Genomic DNA, 23,223 nt, shown 5'->3' on the forward strand with positions numbered 1-23,223 from the left:
ATATCATATTTATCTCTTAATTTCTTACCTCAAACTGTGCTTAAGATCAGAAAAATTTGTTCTCAAAATTCATATCTTCATTATTTCCTCAACCACTATTTAAGCTTACCAAATGTTAATCTTTAATCATCAAATCATGAACTCTAATATATTCTCCCACTTTACTTCTCATTGATCACTAACATCGGTATCTCTCTAGACATCATTTATATAACTCTCAATAATTCTAAACCTCAATCTGATAAAGTTCACCCATAAAACAGTAATTTACATTTTAGATCTCATTTATTCAACTTAATCCTCAAAAAATTTCAAATTATTTTTTAGCTTTCACCAAATATCCATATTCCTCAATTACTATCGATTATTTCTTAGCTATCACCAAATATTCATATTCTTCAATTACTATCAATCATTTCTTAGCTATCACCAAATATCGATATGCCTCAATTACTATCAACCTTAGGTCCGAAGAATTTAACCTAGAGCTCTGATACCAAACTGTCACACCCGACCCTAGACGACCTCAATCGGCATCGGGCGTGAAATAGAAAGATCATAATCAACACTTAGGAGTCTCTAATTTATCCCAATATCATAATATCATATTATATTACAATTGAAATACCAAAGTTCTAACCATAATTCTAACAATAAGCAGTCAATTTCCAAACCTCGCCTAAACGGTCGATAACTTTCTCTATATCCTGCACTTTCTCACCTAAAAACATTAAAACATTTAAAAACGTGAGACAAAAATCTCAGTAAGAAACTATCAGCTATAAAAACCAACTTTACTTAACATATCTATATATATACATTTATAAAGGGATTTAATCAAAACTTTATAAAATATACTCAAAACTTAAGTTTATAAGATAGTCATCAAAACCTTATAAAATATACTCAAAACTTAAGTTTATAAGATAAAATTTGTGTATGTGTATCCATCCTCGAATTCCACCCGTGTAGATCATAACATCAATCATAACAATATCGAGATATTTCATTTATATCTCGTTCCTTGCCTAACAGTTAGGACTACCAGCCGTGCACTCTGGCCATACCGCCATTAGGTATGGTCTTACAACTTACAGCTTCAACCCCGGACAATCCTAGATGTACAAAACCATTTTATCTTTTAAAATATCACAACTCATCAAAATCATATTTGGACTTCAATCCAAAATAATAACAACAATAACCGCAACAGATTTCTCAATCCAAAAACAATTCATAAGAAATCATCAAATTCATTTTATTCAATATATATATATACACATTGAAACCAAAAACATATATGTATATATGGAAATCAACCATATCAAGCCTTAAATCAACATAATCAAGTAAAATCTGAAATTCACATAAAAGCATAGTCAACAGCTTCATTTGAACCATAATTTCACAAATAAAAGCAAAATCGTGGAAAACCCAAATTTTACAAAATTCCTGCATAACCTTAAAATATCAATTTCTGAAAATTCTTTGATTATATATATATATATATATATATATATATATCTATATACATAAAAGTCAAAATATAGTTGATAGTTACTTACCTTGGCCACTAATTGAAGAAAATACAACCGATCGATTCTCCTCTAAATTCTGCCTAAGATGTTTTCCCTCCAAACACTTCCGAAACTCAAAAATTCTTTGGTTAGGACTTAGAACTATGCATAAGGATGCTATAGTTTCAATTTCGAGTGATTCGAACGGTCGAATCTTCGTAAATCAAAGAAACGGTGGAGAAACGGTTCAGAGAAAACTGATGAATTTAAAAATAATATAAAAAGAAAAGAAAAGATAGATAATCTCTGCCTCTTCGATTTATATATACCAAATCTGGCGAATATCTATTTTGGTCCTCCATCTTTATATAACCTGTTAAAATTTACCCTAAACTTTTAATTTACACATAAACCAATCAAATTAACTCCAAACTTTTCCTATAGCACCAAATAATAATCGCACACCCAATAATTATAATATATACTAATATCAAAATATAAATTTTAGAAATTTAGACACGGACGTGATAATTCTCCCCACCATAAGAAATTTCGTCCTCGAAATTCACATTCTCTAATCTAAATTTTCTTCCTCAAATATCTCCAAGATCACAAAATTATTTCAAATTATTAAGATTCCTCATAATCATCATATGACCACAAATTCTAATGTTTCTTTCCATTAACTCCATCATTTATCCATATCCACATCACTGTAACTATTATTTATACATAACTCTTAGTAACTCTCAATTTCAACCTAGTTAATTTTATCACCATAATGCACAATAAAACTTCAAATATCATTCATATCTTCCTAACATACACCAAATCTCACTTTAATAAATTTAAATCATAATTGCTTCCATCAATTGCATATATATCAAATATATTTCACCTATCTCAGAGTTCTACAGACTTCAAAAATATCACTTTTGAACCGTTAATATGTATGATATTATATTTTTCTTAGATCTTCCAAATAATTCGAATCAATAAACATCATACACCTATAATAAAAAATGACCAACATATGCCATTTTCAGCATAACTTTTTCATACGGAGTCCGATTAAGGCGATTCAAAAACCCTTTGAAACGTAAGATAATAATAAAGAACTTTCATTCAAGACTCCATGACAGATTCGTCCTCTATCTGGTCGTAAAATGCATCATAAGATTCATATACGAATCTGATTCTCCCGCCGCACCTACATAGACAATTCTCAGAATGTGATTTTTGCTTTGATTTTTCTCCTTATTTGAGAGACATTGCTACTGGTTTACATGATAAGTTGGTATTTTTAGGAATATAGAAAATTGAGGAAATGATAAAGTGATCAATTGAAGTTATTAGATATGGGATTGAGAAAGATAAAATATGGAGGTTTCATTTAATGGGTTTGAAGGATGATTAATGATTGGGAGATTATATCAATCATTATCATTTACATCACCATCACTCTTATAAGAGTCATTTCATAAACATCAACATCAACATCAACATCACTAATATAAACCTCATTATGATGATACAATTTCCTATCAATAAGAGTCATTTCATAAACTCTTAATATCAACATCACTCTTATAATTCTCCATTTAACTCCTCAAAATCAATGAAGCTACCATGCTATTTTTTTCTACCACTATGTATATCATTTATCAATCTAAAGAAACTTCAATCTTTTCTCCAAACCATATAACCAAGGAAGATAGAGTACCTAAATTACGATAATCAATGTTTTTTTTCCAAACTCCAAATAATATCTTTACACCTATAAACTTAAACCATAATCACACAAACTTTAACTAAAAATTTCCTCTTATATCATATTTATCTCTTAATTTCTTACCTCAAACTGTGCTTAAGATCAGAAAAATTTGTTCTTAAAATTAATATCTTCATTATTTCCTCAACCACTATTTAAGCTTACCAAATGTTAATCTTTAATCATCAAATCATGAACTCTAATATGTTCTCCCACTTTACTTCTCATTGATCACTAACATCGGTATCTCTCTAGACATCATTTATATAACTCTCAATAATTCTAAACCTCAATCTGATAAAGTTCACCAATAAAACAGTAATTTACATTTTAGATCTCATTTATTCAACTTAATCCTCGAAAAATTTCAAATTATTTCTTAGCTTTCACCAAATATCCATATTCCTCAATTACTATTGATTATTTCTTAGCTATCACCAAATATTCCTATTCTTCAATTACTATCAATCATTTCTTAGCTATCACCAAATATCGATATGCCTCAATTACTATCAACCTTAGGTCCGAAGAATTTAACCTAGAGCTCTGATACCAAACTGTCACACCCGACCCTAGACGACCTCAATCGGCATCGGGCGTGAAATAGAAAGATCATAATCAACACTTAGGAGTCTCTAATTTATCCCAATATCATAATATCATATCATATTACAATGGAAATACCAAAGTTCTAACCATAATTCTAACAATAAGCAGTCAACTTCCAAACCTCGTCTAAACGGTCGATAACCTTCTCTATATCCTGTACTTTCTCACCTAAAAACATTAAAACATTTAAAAACGTGAGACAAAATCTCAATAAGAAACTATCAGCTATAAAAACCAACTTTACTTAACATAGCTACATATATACATTTATAAAGGGATTTAATCAAAACTTTATAAAATATACTCAAAACTTAAGTTTATAAGATAGTCATCAAAACCTTATAAAATATACTCAAAACTTAAGTTTATCAGATAAAATTTGTGTATGTGTATCCATCCTCGAATTCCACACGTGTAGATCATAACATCAATCATAACAATATCGAGATATCTCATTTATATCTCGTAACTTGCCTAACAGTTAGGACTACCAGTCGTGCACTCTGGCCATACCGCCATTATATATGGTCTCACAACATACAACTTCTACCTCGGACAATCCTAGATGGACATAACCATTTTATCTTTCGAAATATCACAACTCATCAAAATCATATTTGGACTTCAATCCAAAATAATAACAACAATAACCGCAACAGATTTCCCAATCCAAAAACAATTCATAAGAAATCATCAAATTCATTTTATTCGATATATATACACATTGAAACCAAAAACATATATGTATATATGGAAATCAACCAAATCAAGCATTGAATCAACATAATCAAGTAAAATCTGAAATTCACATAGAAGCATAGTCAACAGCTTCATTTGAACCATTATTTCACAAATAAAAGCGAAATCGTGGAAAACCCCAATTTTACAAAATTCCTGCATAACCTTAAAATATCAATTTCTGAAAATTCTTTGATTTTATATATATATATATATATATCTATATACATAAAACTCAAAATATAGTTGATAGTTACTTACCTTGGCCACTAATTGAAGAAAATACAACCGATCGATTCTCCTCTAAATTCTGCCTAAGATGTTTTCCCTCCAAACACTTCCGAAACTCAAAAATTCTTTGGTTAGGACTTAGAACTATGCATAAGGATGCTATAGTTTAAATTTCGAGTGATTCGAATGGTCGAATCTTCGTAAATCAAAGAAACGGTGGAGAAACGGTTCAGAGAAAACTGATGAATTTAAAAAGAATATAAAAAGAAAAGAAAAGATAGATAATCTCTGCCTCTTCGATTTATATATACCAAATCTGGCGAATATCTATTTTGGTCCTCCATCTTTATATAACCTGTTAAAATTTACCCTAAACTTTTAATTTACACATAAACCCATCAAATTAACTCCAAACTTTTCCTATAGCACCAAATAATAATCGCACACCCAATAATTATAATATATACTAATATCAAAATACAAATTTTAGAAATTTAGACACTGACGTGACAACTGAAATGTGGATTAAGCTTACATTCTTAGTTCTTTTAAATCAAATTCCTTTCGGGTGTTTACCTAATAGACTTCTAACTTGAATCAAAACATTAGAAAGATTCCCCTCATCCCTAGTAGGGAAGAATTAGTGCATAGTCATTGGAGAAATAATACTTGAAATGAAATGAAACAAAGTGAAACTCATTGAAAGTAGAAAATGGAGAAATGAAAGATGAACAAACTTTTACTTAAAACTTAAAATCAACTTACAAACTCAAAGGGAAATGAATTGAAACTAGAATTGTGCTTAAAAACTATATAAATTGACTAAAACAAAAGTAATGGACAAAATGCCCAAAGATTGGCTACAATAGAATTGGAAATTGTGTACATTCTCTTCCAACATCTCATCTATTTATAGGCTAAATCTTGCTCTAATCAAGATGATAATCTGAAATTGATGATTAGTAGCCTCTAAAACACTGAATTGGTGCATTAAATGTCCTTGAGAAGTTCAATTGAGGATGGGTATGGGCTTGCATAGAGAAGAGGAGCCGTCTACTTGCAACTTGTTGAAAATTGCAGGTCTCACCGAGACATGTACCTTGTAGGCCTAAAACTGCACCATTTCAGCCTCTTTTATGAATTTTGGGGTCATCGAGACCAGCCCCTGATGTTAATAAAAATCATGCCTCTTCAGCTAGGTCTCGCCGAGACCTAGTCAAAATGTGCATTTGTGCCTTTTGTCGTTTTTACTCAGAATGCATCCCCGTTTTTATCATATAACTCACTAGAACAAATTGTCAATCTTGTGGGGTGTGTGAGAGTGTAGAAAATGTGCTAGAAAACTCGTGAATTAAATTAAAAACACGTGATAGTGTGTGAAATTGTGAAACGAAGTGAAATTTAACAAAATTAACACTAAAGCATTAAAAAGACACATAAAATGGATGAAAATATGACTAAAATTTACGGTGAAAGTAGACGGTAACAATGCTCTAGTCCCGAGACATTATATCTAGACAGTGCCTTTAATTGTAAGACAGTAATCTATTATGTTAATTCACTTGTGCGAACTAACTTAATAAAGTATCTTCGATTAGTGATATGCCCATCTTTGACGGGTCGACGACCTAGGTAAGTGAAACTGTAAGGCAATAAGATATTAATCTATATATCCCTAGTCTGTTGTTATCATAGGAATAATAATGAACTAAAGACTAATATGTGCTTTGGTTATTGTTGTTGTCTTCAATGATATTCTAAAGTTCTTAACATGCACAATGGGATCTCCCAACCTATTGTATTCCTTGAGTGAAGGGTAGTTGAAAACACAAGGATTTGGCTCATTTAGGATGTGCATGAAGAGGGGAGTTGGTGTATGTCACCTCCGGGATCCGAGCTCAATTCCAGTATCCATCACAACACGTTTTAGCCTCTGGTTCACCTCCTTGATAATAAGGTTATACATATCATCTTTCTCAATTGATGTTTGTGACAGTTTTTTGAAGGAGCCTTGTTACAGAGGAAATTCGACCTCGAAAAGATCTTAGCTCGATAGCCTTTCTTCAGTGTGAATGATGATCTCGGGGAGATCTGGGATCGATGGAGTTTCTCCAAAGTACACATTTCACTCGGATTGAGCACAATTCCTTTGATGATTCCTTCTAGCTGCTTTCGATTTGAGGGTAACATAGGTGATTTGGAGAGATTTCCTCGACACTTGCATATATTGGGATCTTGTTCCCTGGATCTTCCAATTGAGTATGCATGTTTGGAGGAATGTGATGCCTTCTTTTGCCTCAAGCGGCTACAAACAGTGCCTTTTCACGGTAAAACATGCTACAAAGTCCTCTTTGTTTGAAAGGTTGATTGATGCTTCCACCATCTGGAGCTATTTTGGAACGTGTTCCACCTTAGCAACATGATACTATCTCATCTCCTTCATGGTATCATAGACTAAATCTACATTGTTGACCAATTTCCTAGTGAGATCGTTGATAAACTTTATTCCTTTTGATTCCACTATTCCTAAACATTCATTTAGGCGTTGATCCAGCTCATTGGTTATTCTTTGGAAGTTAACAGGATTTTTACTAGCATCTAAAGATGTTTTAGGGGCGGGTTGGGATTTTGGATCTAGAGAAAGGTTGTTTTCAAAGGTGAAGGCAATAAAAAATCTGGTCTGAATTGTCAATTTTTTTTTTGTGAGCCAATGATGTGAGATTTAATCCACGCTCACTGCACCAATTTATCATGGAAAATCTTGAGGTGGAACTCAACAGGTAGGGTTTAAGACTGCAATCTCCTGCAACAAGATAGAAAAGTAGTTAATGAGGGGTCCTGCACCAGCGACCTTGCTCTGATGTTTGAGTTAGCGGAGTTTGAGAGGATGAAGATGATGTACCAGAGAATTGTAGAGTTTTATACTGAGATATTAGTTGCGCAATCATTTTGTTCTATTTATAGGATAATGAGCGACAATTTGGCAAGAAGTCGATTTTTGTGTCTTAGCTGGTGCTATAAACACATGCGAGGACGTAAGGGGGAATATATCCTCTAGCGGGACTACAAGGATTTGATATGTACCAACTGTAAACCATATATATCTGGATATATCTATTTGGAACTAGCGTACTTTCCCTATTGGTTCATGTATATGAGACAATTATCTTCCATCATTGTGTTTGATCTAGACGTATTGATTAGTCCACATGACAAATTATTTTAGTTGTAACGTCCGTGTCTAAAAAAATTTCGATATAGATTTTAGAGTTAATTAATTATGAATTTAAATATACTATTGGGTTTAATTTATTGACTTTAAGTTTAAATTAAAAGTTTGGGTTAAGTCTTATAAAAAAAATAGAAATTAAATGACCTTAATTAATATTTTGCAATTAATATATTAGCTTTTAAATCATTACATGTTAACTAACTATTAATATATTAATCCTTCACTAAACCATAAATTGATATTTACGAATTATGATCAAAATTAAAAAAAAAATTAAAAAAAGGAAAAAAATAAAATAAACTAAATATGCAATGTACACGTTTACAATACATGGCAATGTGATAGCTAATCTAAATTCCATTTGTCAAATTTTAAACATACAATCTACTTATGTGTCCCTTATTAGTATATATATATATTAGATTAGATAGGATGGGGGAGAGGAATTAAAACCTCATAAATAAATATACATATAATTGAATAAAAGAGGAGGGAGCATATATATAGAGATATAGAGGAAGATATACGGAGAATTGATGGGGGAGTGACATAATCCGGCAGTTGTTAACGGAATAATGATGACCGACGATAATATTTCGGTAATGATGTTTTAGATTCAAATTATTTTTAAAAGTTCTATAATAAGTTCGGTTCCGATATTTATAATAATTTATCAAGTTTATAGGTTACTAATAAAAATATGAAATTTAGACAGTTGTATTTTAGATTTATCTAATGTGAAATTCGGTATCAATAGACTCTTAGTAGCGTTACGAGTTTAAAGATATAATCGATCGGAATTAACTATGTCGGTCTAAAATAACTATACCGGTTTGAGTTACACAATACTATTCCGGTAATGACCGAAAATAATCCAATAAGAATATTTCGATCAGTAAAATATTTTAAGCGACTTTAACAGTTAGAGTTCAAATAAGTTGAAAATGAAAGGACTAATACGGATATTTTCCAAATAGAGTCGGTATCGAGTCGAATATAAAATCTGTAGAAAAATTTGAATATAAAATTAGATAGATTTATGATAATATAATGAGTCTAACTGAACCTTCGGTCGGAATTAACGTTGTCAGTTTAAATGGTCAAAATTCAAATATTTATATATTCAGACAATTACAACGAATTTGAGGATAAAGATTAGTACGAATAGACTTATGATAATATAATGTGTCTAATGGTATATTCGGTCTAAAATAACGATACTCAGTTAGCGATACGCGTTACAATTTCGGTAACAAACATAAACGGTTTGATAAAAGTGTTTAGTTTAAAATTATTTATATAATATTTGAGTTACTTTGAATACTTTGATTAAATTGTTTAACTATTTATATACTTTGGATTTCGATTATTTGAAATAAATGAATACTCTGGATTTTACTTATTTGAAGAATAATTATTATTATCGTGATACTTTGAAAATTGGATTGATAAAATGAATTTGATGATTTCTTACGAATTGTTTCTGGATTGAGAAAGCTGTTGCGATTATTGTTGTTATTATTTTGGATCGAAGTCCAAATATTTTTATGAGTTGTGATATTTTGAAAGATAAAATGGTTTTGTCCATCTAGGATTGCCCGGGGTAGAAATTGTAAGTTGTAAGACCATGCCTAAGGGCAGTATGGCCAGAGTGCACAGCTGGTAGTCCTAACATTAGGCAAGGCGAGATATAAATGAGATATCTCGATTATTGATATGATTGATGTTGTGATAAGCTACACGGGTGGAATTCGAGGATGGACACACACGCAAATTTAGTATTACGTTTTGAAAATGCTTGATGATTTGAAATATAATTTTACGTTTATTTGATTATGAATTTGGTTTGATAAAGCGTCGGTTTGATGAAACGTTGTTCGATTTGATTCATTTTGATAGAACGTTGTTCGATTTGATTTGTTTGATAAAAGATTGTTCGATTTGATTCGTTTGATAAAACGTTATTCGATTTGATTCGTTTTGTTAAAATGATTTATATATATTAAATTATATAGTAATAAAGTGAAATATACAATTAAGTTATTAGCGAATCAATCAACGTGTCAATAAGTTAAAATGAGTTCATAAGTTAAGAGAACTACCTAATTAAGAGAAATACATAAAATAGGTAGAACTACGTGGCTTTGATTCCCTATTTAAAAGATTAAAAGATATTCGGGATACGTAGGAAGCTCGATAGAATTATCGAGTCCAAGCCAAATAATTAAATAAATTTTAGGGAGTCCGAATAAATTTTTATATATTAGAATATAGGTTCGGGTTTCAAGCTGTCCGAAGTTCGTTATCCTATATTCCGTTCATACCCGATGCCATTTAGGGTCGGGTGTGACATTAGTTGCCTGTTATGAAGTAGCATTTTCATAGTTACAATCTTCCATGATTTTGGGTCAATGTTGGTCAACCATAGAGATGTTTATTCTTACAACTCCATGCATCAAAAGTTTAATTGCAACAATGAGATTGTGTTTAAGTTTCTCGTCTTGAATTTATATTAAGACGTAATTCTAGAGGTGTCAAAATGAGTCATAACCTATTTATTGACCCATTTAACCCATCATCTAAATAGGTTAGGGTTGACCCTTTTATGAGATGGGTCATAAAGAGGTTGAGCCATTTAACCCATATAATAAAAGGGTTGAATAGGTTTTTGGCAGGGTCAACCTAATAACCCATTAGTTTCTTATTCATCTTAAAACAACCACAAATACAGAACACTTAAGTAAGACCATGGTCGATTCCACTATTCTCCCAACCATTGATTCCGTGGATTCCACCGCTTGATTCCGACGTTCTCTCAAATCGACCTCTTTCTGCTTCTTGTTCTCAGCCGCATAAGGATTAACTTAATAGTAAGGATATACTACAGTTTTTATATATAAAAATTAATATTCCGCCTTCTGCCATTTGATATATAAATTCTAGGTATCTTCTTTTTACTTCTTGGCTCTTCCCCTTTTTTAAGTATCTGCTTCCTTTGTGTTTTATCTTTATTTTTCTCTGCTATAGTCTTGCAAAATTTGATTAACTCTGGCCGAGTTATTGTTTTCTTATTTAGACAATTGGTTTTTATTTTGTTCAACTTCAGTTTTGCTAAATTTCCACTCTAGATTTGCAATTAGTTTTTGTTTTGTTAAACTTATTTTGCTTAAATTGGTTATGTTCTAATTTATGTTAAACTTTTGTACTTATGATAATTGGTTTTGTTAAACTTTTGTCTGCTAAACAAAGGGTAATGAAATGAGTATTATTGAAATTAAACTTTTGTAGAGTCACATGATATGATACTGTTACTGATACATAACAAAATAAGCTTTTGGTCGAGTTACTAATTTATATTAATTACAAATGAAGTGACGCTAGTTCTTTTTGTACTTAGTTGAATTTAAATTGGTCAAATTGAATTTTAATTACATTAAGAAACTATATCATGTAAAAGGATGAACAACTAGATATTATATTGTATTTTAGTTAATCGGGTAAAATGAGTCGATCCGTGTAACTCATTTCATTTTTTTCTTTTTTTATTTATAATTTTTACATTTTCACGTTTATTCTATTTTGATGTTTTTATGCTTTTTAATTTTTAATTAGATTTAGTTAAATGGGTCAACCCATTTAATAAATAGGTTGGGTCATGTTGATCTATATACAAATGGGTTATTACAATCAAGGTTATCAAACCCAGACTGGACTGGCCGGTTCAACCCGGTTCAATCGGAACCGGTCACAGTTCCGGGCCGGAGGTGGTCCGGTTATTAAATCTTTTAAAACCGTTCAAACCGGCCGGTTCAACCACAAACCGGTTGATCCAGTACCGGTTATGCGGTTTGATCCGGTTTGATTTTAGACATGTTTACTTAAAAAAAATATAAATTTTAACAAAGGTAGGATTCGAACATTGAACCTTTAGCATGTAAACTTTAATGCTCACCAATACACTATCATTTCACTTATATTTATAATTAACTATTTAAAAATAAATAATAATGTTACAAGTTAAATAATTAAAATATTATTTAATATTATTTTTCTATTTAGATAAATATCATTAAAAAATTATTTTATTTTCTCAATATTAACAAAGTTTAATTAATATTTTTTTAAGAAATTTAATTAGTATTAAATTTTAAATATATACAAATAAATTTTAAAAATCTAATAAATTAAAATTGAAGTTGAATTATAAAATACATATCCTATTAACATATTTACATGTTAGTTATTAATAAAAATAATCACTATTAATTTTTAAAGTATATTTTTTTTTTTATATTTATTTGTTATGATATTAAATAAATATTATTAGTATAACTTTGATGAATATAGTTAATATTATACTATGTTATAAGATTAAATACGAATAGAATTATAATTTTCATATGATTTTTTAATACCGGTTAAACCTCGGTTGGACCCCGGTTAAACCTCAAACCCTTAACCCTTTGTCTTTTTCGGTTCTTTGACCGGTTCGGTTTTGACAACCATGATTACAATTCATTTATTAAATGGGTTGGATTGGGTCAACCCACTTATTAAATAGGTTGGGTTAATCTTTTTAGCCATTTTGACACCTCTACGTAATTCCGGTCAATTGGTTTGAGAAAATTGATTAGATACCACGACACCTCTTTCAATTAAAATATGATGACTTGAATTCATTTAAGCTATAACTTGCAGCTCCTAGGTCCAAGTTTCTCAATATTCTCAATTTTAATTAAGGATGGAAGCTTTTGAAAAAAAAAAGTATAGGCTAGGCATCTTTAGTTTAATAATTAGTAATATTAATGAACAAACAAAAACAATGATCAGATATATCATCACTTAAAAGAGAATCAATCATGTGTTAATGCACAAAGAAAGTATTGGTTACGGGGTAAAGTAGCATATATAGTCAATGTATATATAACTACAGTAAAACCTCTATAAATTAATAATGTTGAGACCATGAAATTTTATTAATTTAGAGAGTTATTAATTAATCAATAAATTAATAATTATTAATTTATAGAGTGATTTGAATTTTATTTTAAATAAATTTTAAATTACTAATTTAGAAAAAGTTTTTGTCTAAAATCAATGAACAAATAAAATTAAATGTGCATTATATAAGTTAATTGAACTTGAAAGTTCATTGTATTTATGTTAAAAATATTCAATGTATCATAGTTAATGAATTACTATAAAAAAAAATTATATAGAGTGTTGTTTCAAATTATACCAAAAATAGGCTTCTCATGAATCTGTCACAACGAATTTAGAAGAAACAACCACTGAAGACATTCATGAACTTGAGGGAATGATTGGTCAGCTTGGTTACCGCAATCCAATGGATTTCAATCAAATATTGGATTATCCAGGTGAAAACAATGAATGCTCACAAGTCCGAAGTTTAGAAGAAATTGTGTCGAGCGTTATGCAAAATTCAATTAAAGGATGAAGCTGAAGATGATTCGGTTCCTTTGAAATAAGTCACAAGAAAGGAAACAATTACAGCATAATCCACTTTTTACAATTTGACAATGATACACCGGAACTTTTGAATGCACTGAGAATAGTTAGAGATGAAATTCAACTAGATTTAAATTTCAAGAAAAAACAAAATATTGTAGATTCATATTTTGCTAAATTACCCTAAGTATGTATATCTATATATATTTTGCATATATATTTGAGAAATTATTAGTTTATAGAGGTAATAATACAATGTATTTATAAAGGGTTGTTCTAGAAAATTATTATCTTATTAATTTATTAAAATTGATCATTTTTTGAACTGGCCCAAGTTGGGAGCAGAAGAAATTATTATTTTAAAGAGTTTATTAATTTATCGAGTATTAATTTATAGAGGTTTTATTGTAAATACAAAATTGAAGGAAATAATTATTTAGTTACACAGATAATTATTTGGTGGTTTTAATTAACACTTTAGATGAATTAAAAAAAATGAAGTGTTCGGTTATAAAACATTGAAGTGGGAAAAGGCATTGTAATTGCTTGTAGAGAAAGCTGTCCATTGAATTGCTTTAGTGTTGTAACGACAATAAATACAATTATTATGGAAATTAACAGGCTATTAATTAACTCACTCAACTCAATATTCATATTCCCCATTCTTCTAATAGGCACTATAAATACTTGCTCAAACTCAAACAGAAACTGAAAGAACACAAAAAGCTATTTTTGGTCTACTGTCCAGGACAGGACGAGAAAATAACATGTCTAAGGAAGTAGACTTGAAGGTCCCAATACCTTTCTCTTTTCTTCTTGTTGTCTTTAGCTTTGTTAATTGCGACTCATTTTTTGGTTGATTTCAGAAGATTGAACTGAAGGTGAATCTCATGTGCTGTGATGGCTGCAAGAGGAAAGTAAAGAAGATTTTACAGGGCATTGAAGGTACGTAATGATGATGCAATGAAACTGAATTTGATGATCATGTTTGATGAAAATGATGTGTGCAGTGCAGGTGTTTTGAAGACTGAAATGGATGAGTTGCAGCCAAAAGTTACAGTTATAGGAAATGTGGATCCTAAAATTCTGATAAAAAGACTGTCAAAAGGTGGAAAGCAAGCAGAAATCTGGAAAGAAAAGAATGCGGTAATAGTAAAAGAGAAGGCCTGTCTGAAAGATGAGAATGAGACAGAAAATATTGAAGAAATGAAGTACCTCAATATGGCTAATCCAATGCCATGGTATACAATGCCTCAACCAGCCTATTACTGTCAGCAACCAGCATTTCGAGTTGGGGATTACTTTAGTGACGAAAATACAGACGGATGTCATGTCATGTGATGCGATGCTTTTAATTAAGGGGCATTAGTAGCTTGCTACTCATTTTTGGTAATCTTATATGAGTTTGGAAGATATATGTTTGTTTTTTTATTAATCGTTCAATACAACCCTTTGCTTTTGCTATTTTCATTTCTTTATTCTCTTATTTCCTTCTGCTATCCAGATTTCGGCCTAAAACATATCAACATGTGCAAAAGGTTTATGTTATCATTTTTTCATTTTTTTTTTTATATAAACATGGAATATCCCTCAAACCCTACAATGCCAAGCAATTTATAATTTCTTTTTACAAATTTTACCAAAATACTTTCAAATACAAATAAATTCTTATTTTGTCAAATATATCTTAATTGCTATTAATGGTGATTTCCGCCCTCTATTTTAGAAAAATAAAAGTAAAAAGGAATTAAGCACGCAAGGTTCCGCTTCCAAAGCAATTACACGAGATAGCCAAACCTTGAATTGCCTTAAAAAAAATTGACTTGTTAAGGGCCAAAACGACATCATTTTGGCCCATGGTAGATCAAATTTTCTTACCATAGTAGGCTAGCATAAAGCAACAATTCTAATTGTTTTATTTTATTTCTTTGGCAAAGCGAGTCCAATCCCATTTTTTTCTATCGTGTGACAAAACCCCTCCTTTTTGGCCCATCCCTCCCTTCCTATTCCTCAAGTCCACCACCGTCTACCTTACCTACCGCCGTTCTCCATTACCCCATCGAATCTTCTAGCATCTATCTATCTCTTTTTTATCAACTATCTCCCGTTAGTTTTTTATTTTCTTTATTTGACATAGTATTTAGATTAATTATTAGGATTGGAATTATACGAATTAATTGATAAACTGAAGATTGATTTGATATTTTTGTTAACTTAGTATTCATCATTTTATTGTTTAATGTAGTTTAGCATTAATAATTTTGATTAAATAGTTAGAGATCAGTGTGATGCACAAGTATAATTTTAACATATTTATGAAATTAAAAACATATATTCAATAATACATGAAAAAAAATATATAATAATTAAAAGGAAAATGAAAAACCATTATTAATCCCGAAGAAACTAACGTCCAAAAGGTGAGTTCAATGAAAAATACAAGTTATTATATTGGTGAACCAAATATTTTTGACAACCAAAATTAAGAAGAATAATATATTTAAAGAAATCAAAGGTTGAGAAAAAAAATATACAAATAAGACTTAAAAGAAAGAAAACAATAATATAATAACGGTAAATAAGCATCATTATTTGGTCTCTTTGCATTTTGTCACGCCTAACTCTGCTATCTGCTTCTAGTATTCAAACTTACACACAACTTCATATATAGTCATTTTGTAAATAATATATTATAGATAAGAACCAGTTTTTTTCCTTTAAAAAATCGATATAGAGACAAAAAAAAAAAAAAAAATATCATATCTTCCCTTTCTAATATCGTCAACAATTATTCTACTAACTAAATAAAAGAATATATATTGAATTAAACAAAACTCATAATTGCATTGGAAATTAATATCAATATTTAAACTAAAACTTTGGCATAATTTGTCAATTTTGGTGGTAATGGTTAGTGAAAATGGCAGGAACGGAGTTTTCCTTGCCCTTTTAATCCAAGCATTTTCGCAATAAAATTCATTATAAAAAAATTCAATGTGGCATGTTATGATGCTATTTCAAATTGTGTATGAGTTTAGAGAGACTATTATAAAATGTGTTTTAAGAATGGGTAAATGTTTTAAAGGGAAAAACCATGTTGCAGATAAAAAGTAAACTGAAAGACGCGTGGTCCTCACGGGTCAACATCTTCTCCGATTGAGGCAAAATAAGAAGCATGTTATGTCACTTCTACGGAATTGAAATGGCTAATGGGTTGTCCCTTAAGTTGGGAGAGAGGGGCAACGTGACCAAAATAAAAAACTTTAAGGGACTCCATATGGTTTAGGTCCTTTATTTTTAAGATTTATCAAACAGTTATATCATTATATCTAAAAGATTTCTAATACAAAAAAAATGACGCGTGTCATTTTTGTCATAAAAATGACACGTGTCATTTTCTATATTAGGAGTATTTGTTAAGAGTCCTCAACTTAAGAAAAAGAATGAAAAGGAATAGAAGAGAAAATAGTAGATAGATCTATTAATGAAAGAAAGGCTTATGAGCAATACAACAATAAGCAAGGATTTCCAAGAAATCCTCCAACACTCTCTAAGTTATGCGTTAGGAGAAATCTCATCATAACTCATAGTATATACACCCCCCTTTATATACCATCAGGACCATTCTCGAAGGTAGTAACTAACTTTTGACAACTCAGTAAAATTCACTCTTTACTTCCCAATGATACCCTTGGGTCTCCTATAGTATACTTAGCACAATTTAAGCTCATTATTAGCTAGAATGAACCAAGGTAAGTGAACTTATGTGATAGTCTCTACCATTACCTTCTCATTTACAGAGTCTTGTCTCTAAGACCTAGAAACTGACTTTTGAATTGACAATGCATCTTCCCATGTAGCCTCTTTAGGGAGTTAATGTTTCCATTAGATTAACCATTTCACAATTGAGTCACAATACTGTAAAATAGAATGCATAGTCAAAATAGCTTCTATAGTACAATGGTCTGAAATTTATAGCTCTAAATCCTTTGACAAAATACTTTCTACGTCGTCGAAAACCGCCACCTTCTTAAGAAAGGAGATGAAAAATAGGTTGAATTTTGTAAGAAGGCAACTCCAATTTCTAAGCAACGGGGCCAATCTGCTTCATTATCTTGAAAGGGTTAAAACACTTCGCTGCCAATTTTTCATTGATACATTGAACGACTAAGATTCGGTGATGTGGTTTTAACTTCAAATAAACCCACCCTGCTACACTAAAGCTCACATCTCTGCACTTTTTGTTTGCTTGTTCTTTCATACAACTTTGAGCATGATGCAAATGAGCTATTAATTGTTTCAACGCATAATCCATATATTTCAAGTCCTAACACAATGCTTCAACCTGAATCTCCCTTGGAATATACTGCACCATCAAAGGATGAGCTCGCTCATACAGAAGCTCGAAAGGAGACAGACCGATAGAGTCATGAAATGTGGTGTTATAGAAGAATTTGGCCCAATGAATCCATAGGAACCAATTACGGGGCTGGTCAATACCAAAACAGCAAAGACACGCTTTCAAACACTAATTGATAACCTAAGTTTGTCCATCAGATTCTAGATGATATGCAAAAACTTTTATGCAATTAATCCCTTGAGAATGAAAAATTATTGCCAAAAGTGGCTCCAGAATGAAGGATCTCTATCACTTAAACTATTCTTAGTCAATGGCAAATGGTGGATACAAACCACCTCCCAAACAAAAACCTTTGCAATACTACAAGTTGAATAAGGATGCTTCAAAAAGATAAAGTGGTTGTACTTGACAGCTTATCCACTACCACCAAAATAGCATTAAATACCCTCGATTTTCGTAAGCCTAAGATGAAATCCATCGACACATGATCACATATGACATCTAGAATCTCCAAAGGTTGTAAAAGACCACCCGGTGCTAAAGAACTCTTACAATGCTGACAAATACTGCAAGATTAGACATAACCTTGAACAATTGCAATCATACCAGGTCAATAAAGGTTGGCTATCAAGAGACAATATGTGTGATGATAACTCGAATGTCCACCCGAAGCTATCTTGATGAACTCATCCAACAATAGAGGAGCGAATTTAAAAGTTTTAGGAATCACCAATGACTTTTTGTATAAGACTCATTGGCATAAAAATAGCCCGAATGACAATAGGGATTATATTTAAATCACGGACAATTATCTTTAAATGAGGATCAGCATGCGCTTCAGCCACCAATTGAGCTCTTGGAACCCAAACCGAACTAGAGAGTAACATAAAAAAAAAAATCTCCATCATCATCTCCACACAACAAAGCATCTAATGCCTGATTCTCCTTACCCGACTTATAACAAATATCAAAATTATATCCTAACAACTTAGCGACCCAATTTTGCTTTTCCAATGTGGTGATCCGTTTTTAAAAGAAGTGTGGAGATAAATGAATAGGATGACCATTTCCCCTAACGATCTCATCAGTAATCATGTGCCAGCCTTTCTAAGCAAAGGACAAAAAAGATAAGGAGACAGTGGGTTGTCGTGCCTCAAACCCCTCGAGGGTTTAAAGCCAGAGAGCTTTTCACCATTCCAAAGAACATGAATATAGGAAGCCTCCACACAACTCATGATGAAGAACCAGGGTGTCTCTCAAAAAGCTCCACCCAAAACTGATTGAGCCAATGAACCAGGGTGTCCCTCAAGAACTTTCATTCGATCTTGTCTCTACCATGCTTCAAGTGCATAAAGTGAATAGTCTCCTGTAAGAGAATAAAATTATCAACAATTTGTATAATTCCAATCCTAATATTTAATCTAAATATTAGGTCAAACAAAGGAATAAAGAAAACTAACGGGAGATAGTAGATCGAAAAAAAAGAGACATGTGTCGGAAGATCGTAGGTGTAACAGAGGATAACGACATGCAAGGTGGACAGTGGTGGACTTGAGGAAGAAGAAAGGGTGGAGGGGCTAGGGGAGGGGTTTTGTCACGCGGCAAAAGAAAATGGGGCAGGATTCTCTCTGCCAAAGAAATGAAATAAAGCAATTGGATCCCCGATTGCTTTATATTCACTTGGTAAAAGGCAGCTCAGCCCAACACGACTGGACTACCTCGATAGATTGCTTTAGGAGTGCAATCTTGCACTCCAACTTGCCTTTGCATGAGACAAGAGGGTCGAAACCACCCATACTAAGAGTGGTTCCAACGTTCGAATGTGACGGAGCACCCCAGGCTCCCTGTCTCTGCCTCTTACTTGTAATAAAATCCCGTCTAAAAAAGGATGAAATTGGAGTGGAGAATTGAACCTCAAACCCGATAAATAAAAATTAAACTCCTTACCACTCGGACCAACCCTCAAATTCAACTCCTTACCATTCAGACCAATCCTCGTTGGTTGTAGCAACAGTCTATTGAACCTGGTATGCTAGGAACAATTTATGTTTAATTATGTACAGATTCGTTTTACTCAGATATAGCTCAGATTTCTCATAATGTTAAAAAAAACAGTTTGTTTGTTGTATAGAGTTGTACAGAGAGAGAAAACAGAAAAGGGAAATTATTATTGGGATGTTTGGGCTTAAGAGCCCAGGTGTTTTCTGTGTGTCCTTCCTTGTTACGTTGGCAGTTTTGGTGCTCAATAAAAATTCTTAATTTTCATTAAAACAAAATTCTCATTTCCTTGGATATTCACCATAGAAAATTACCAACAAAATCCGCAGTTGATCTCAGCAGAATGTCTCATCCAGATAAACAAACAGGCAAAGCTGCATTTTACAAATCCCAAACATTAGAAGAGAATTGTAGTTGCAAATACCTGAAACAGAAGCTGGTTCCTTTGTATTGACACAATCACAAATTCCACGTCATAATGAGTACATCTAACAAATTTAGGTGACATGATATCCTCTCAATTAATACTATTTCTGGGTATTTACCCAAGTTTGCCAGACAAAGAACAAAATCACAATTTTCCCCAGATTCAAAAACCATAAAACTTAAGTTTGGTTCACACTGTTTGCAGTTAGTTGTTGCTCATCCTCCTATTAAGAGATGCAAAGGCAAAAGAAACAAGTTTGGCTCCTCCTCCTCCTCCTGAGGAATTGCCTATTCAACCTATAATATTACTTTCCACTTCCAGTTCATCACCCAGAATTGAGGGGGGTTTCATTGAATCTTCGCTATTAAGAATGAAATGACCTTGTCCATTAAGCTGTGAGTTTATTTATAATTGTTTGAAAATACAGGTTATTGCATAGATAGAACATTCAGAAGCAGTGAACAGGACAGAGTAAGACCAACAACTACTCAAAGAGCATTTTCATGTCAGAAGTTAAAACAACAGTCAGTAGCACGAAGAAAAAATATAAGTTTTTAACTTTGTTACCTAGAAAATCAAACAGGCAAGGAGTTTTCCCTGCTTGTAGATTCAGACTACACGAATTGAAGTATCAAACCCTAAGAATCTGCAACTTGGTAGAAAATGCAATAGCAACCCAATCAGGCTGAGAAGAAGACCACTGCAACTGCTCAATTTCAGCACCAGCTGTATAAGCCAGAATTGGATCCAATCCACCCTCCACAGGCTGACCCATCGACGAGAGATCCCAAATCAAGGCCTGAGAATCATCCCCGGCAGTACAGATATGGCAAGAGCTGTGTGGCGCCCAAGCAATAGCATTAACACTGGCGTGGTGTCTCTGTAACTCCACCACCGGGAGAGTCGGGAAACGGATATCCAGCACCACCACTTTGGCGCTATCCATGATTATTGTGGCCATGTACCTCGGATCCTGCTTGTTCCATCCTAGCCTTACCAAGGGAGTGTCTGGCTCAGAACTCTCATAGATTATAGTAGAATGTTCCTTATCTCGAAGATCGAAAACCCTAACTGAACCGTCGGCAGAGACTGAGGCAAAAACCCCAACGCCGCCCCACGCAATGTCGTAAACCTCTTTATCGTGAGCAATTAGCTGTGTATCGACGGTCTCTCGCTCGATATCCCAAATTGTACAAGTTGTATCGATGCTAGAAGTACCGATTCGTTTAGGCTCCGCCTCATTCCAGTCGAAAGAAGTGAGTGGCCCGCAAAATTCACTACTCTTGTTACCATTAAGCAAGCTTTTAAGCTCGACACGAGATTGGTCATCCGCGATTCGCCAGACACGGAGGAAGTCACTGGAAGTAGCCAAGAGGTCGGGCTTCTGGCAGTCCTTATCGGGGATAAACATGGTCTTAGTAGGAGGGTAAGGATGTTCGAAAGAGAGATTGGGGTCGGATCGGATCTCACCATTGGAATCGTCAAGCTGGACGATTTCAACGCGGTTAGGGTACTGCTCAAGTAGGCTAGCAATGGCTAATCGGTACTTCTTGTCACGGCGGACACTCCAATTCATGGCATAGATGTGCCATGGAGCCTCGTAGGTGTAGATCTCTGATCTCTTCTGCTGCTCATCGGACCCGTCTTGATTGGGGTCGCTGCTCACCCCCATTAAAGACAGCAGTGAATAGCGGCGGAGAAGGGAGTGGTAGGTTATCGGTTTAAGTTTTCAGATTAGGAAATGTGATGTAGTAGAAGATAAAACTAAACCAAATAATAATATGAACAAGTCAAGTCAAATACCGCATAAATTATCATACATACTATCTAAAAGAAAAAAGGTCACTCCATCTTCTTCTTTGTTAAAATCTGAAATTTACAATGCAATCTGTTCCTCATAATGGTAAGGATTTTCTTCTATTAACCGAAATCTCAGAATGGTTCTGGTATCCCAAAAAAAAAAAGTTCATCCTAAAATCCACACACATATACATAAAATTACATAGTATACTTTTTTTTTTTTTTAAGAATACATAATATACATTTGAATTATGAAAAAGTAAATGCATAATAAATAAAAACATCTCTTATAATTGTCCTCCTTAAATTTTCATAAATTTGTATATTCCTCACATCATTTAACATATTTGGTTCAATAACTTCACCACTCATTTTATTTTATAAATTTATTTTATTATTAATTTCTTTTTTATATTTTAGAAAATGCTTGCCACTGTTATGAAATAATTATTTAATTGATGTCTACCACATGTATTAATTATGCACATATGAATTAAAAATAAGTGCAATTAGAACCATTCTTTTTATAAGTCTATTAGTATGAATAAGGTTTTGATAATTGCACTTCCTCCGTTGATGGTTGTTTCTTCTCTGGGAGTCGCCGTTGGGTTCGACTGGGGACACTCCGATAGCAAAGTCGGTATAATATTTATGAATAAGTGAATATTATGGCCCTATTTGGGAATTAGTTGTTAGTTGTTAGCTGATTACATTAGCTGTTAGCTGTTAGCTGATTACATTAGCTGATTTGACTAGCTGTTTGTGTGGACCTCTTTGGTAAAAATTAGCTGATTGATAATAGCGGTTTGTGCAAAAAGACGAATTTTCTTTTTTTTTTTAAATTTTAGGACCTGCAAACTAAAAGTAGGGTTAAAGAAGTCCATTAATTTTAATATTGTAAAACGCTAATTGAAAAAGCTCCTAAAATGAGCTTTTTCTAAATTAGCGTTTTCATCCCAAACCTCTCTCCCAAACCTCTCTCCACCAAACACTCCAATCAGCGGTTTCAGTAGTCAAACCGCTAAAGTTGGTCAAAAACGATCTTTTTATCCCAAAACGCTCTTTATCAAA

General features: G+C 32.3%; 2 protein-coding genes across 5 annotated transcripts; one reads left to right on the plus strand and one right to left on the minus strand.

Moving 5' to 3' along the window:
- Positions 1-8,690: 8,690 nt before the first annotated feature.
- LOC136221790 (heavy metal-associated isoprenylated plant protein 36-like) lies at positions 8,691-15,013 on the plus strand. Its single transcript, XM_066009217.1, has 3 exons — positions 8,691-8,697; positions 14,437-14,512; positions 14,583-15,013. The coding sequence occupies exons 2-3, from the start codon at positions 14,458-14,460 to the stop codon at positions 14,906-14,908; spliced, it is 381 nt and encodes a 126-aa protein (XP_065865289.1). The 5' UTR covers positions 8,691-8,697; positions 14,437-14,457; the 3' UTR covers positions 14,909-15,013.
- A 2,326-nt stretch (positions 15,014-17,339) lies between these two features.
- LOC136222438 (WD repeat-containing protein LWD1) lies at positions 17,340-22,281 on the minus strand. 4 transcript variants are annotated; one of them, XM_066010198.1, is made up of 3 exons: positions 20,920-22,281; positions 20,227-20,299; positions 17,340-19,293 (listed from the first exon to the last, which is right to left on the minus strand). In XM_066010198.1, exon 1 carries the CDS (start codon positions 22,022-22,024, stop codon positions 20,984-20,986), a length of 1,041 nt encoding a protein of 346 aa, XP_065866270.1. In that variant the 5' UTR covers positions 22,025-22,281; the 3' UTR covers positions 17,340-19,293; positions 20,227-20,299; positions 20,920-20,983. The 4 variants fall into 4 exon arrangements, with proteins under 4 accessions (XP_065866270.1, XP_065866269.1, XP_065866268.1 ...); XM_066010197.1 differs by having other exon boundaries at positions 17,341-19,293; positions 20,240-20,299; XM_066010196.1 differs by lacking the exon at positions 20,227-20,299 and having other exon boundaries at positions 17,351-19,293; positions 20,920-22,280.
- Between the last annotated feature and the right edge of the window lie 942 nt (positions 22,282-23,223).

Source organism: Euphorbia lathyris, chromosome 3, assembly GCF_963576675.1.
Source record: "Euphorbia lathyris chromosome 3, ddEupLath1.1, whole genome shotgun sequence".
Classification (NCBI taxonomy): domain Eukaryota; kingdom Viridiplantae; phylum Streptophyta; class Magnoliopsida; order Malpighiales; family Euphorbiaceae; genus Euphorbia; species Euphorbia lathyris.

What these genes read in the sequence shown, in the direction of transcription:
- LOC136221790 (XM_066009217.1), top strand. Translation starts at nt 14,458, where the DNA reads ATGTGCTGTGATGGCTGCAAGAGGAAAGTAAAGAAGATTTTACAGGGC. An exon ending in GATTTTACAGGGCATTGAAG is followed by an intron (nt 14,513 to 14,582) that starts GTACGTAATGAT and finishes TGTGCAGTGCAG; the next exon opens with GTGTTTTGAAGACTGAAATG.
- LOC136222438 (XM_066010198.1), bottom strand. Translation starts at nt 22,024, where the DNA reads ATGGGGGTGAGCAGCGACCCCAATCAAGACGGGTCCGATGAGCAGCAG.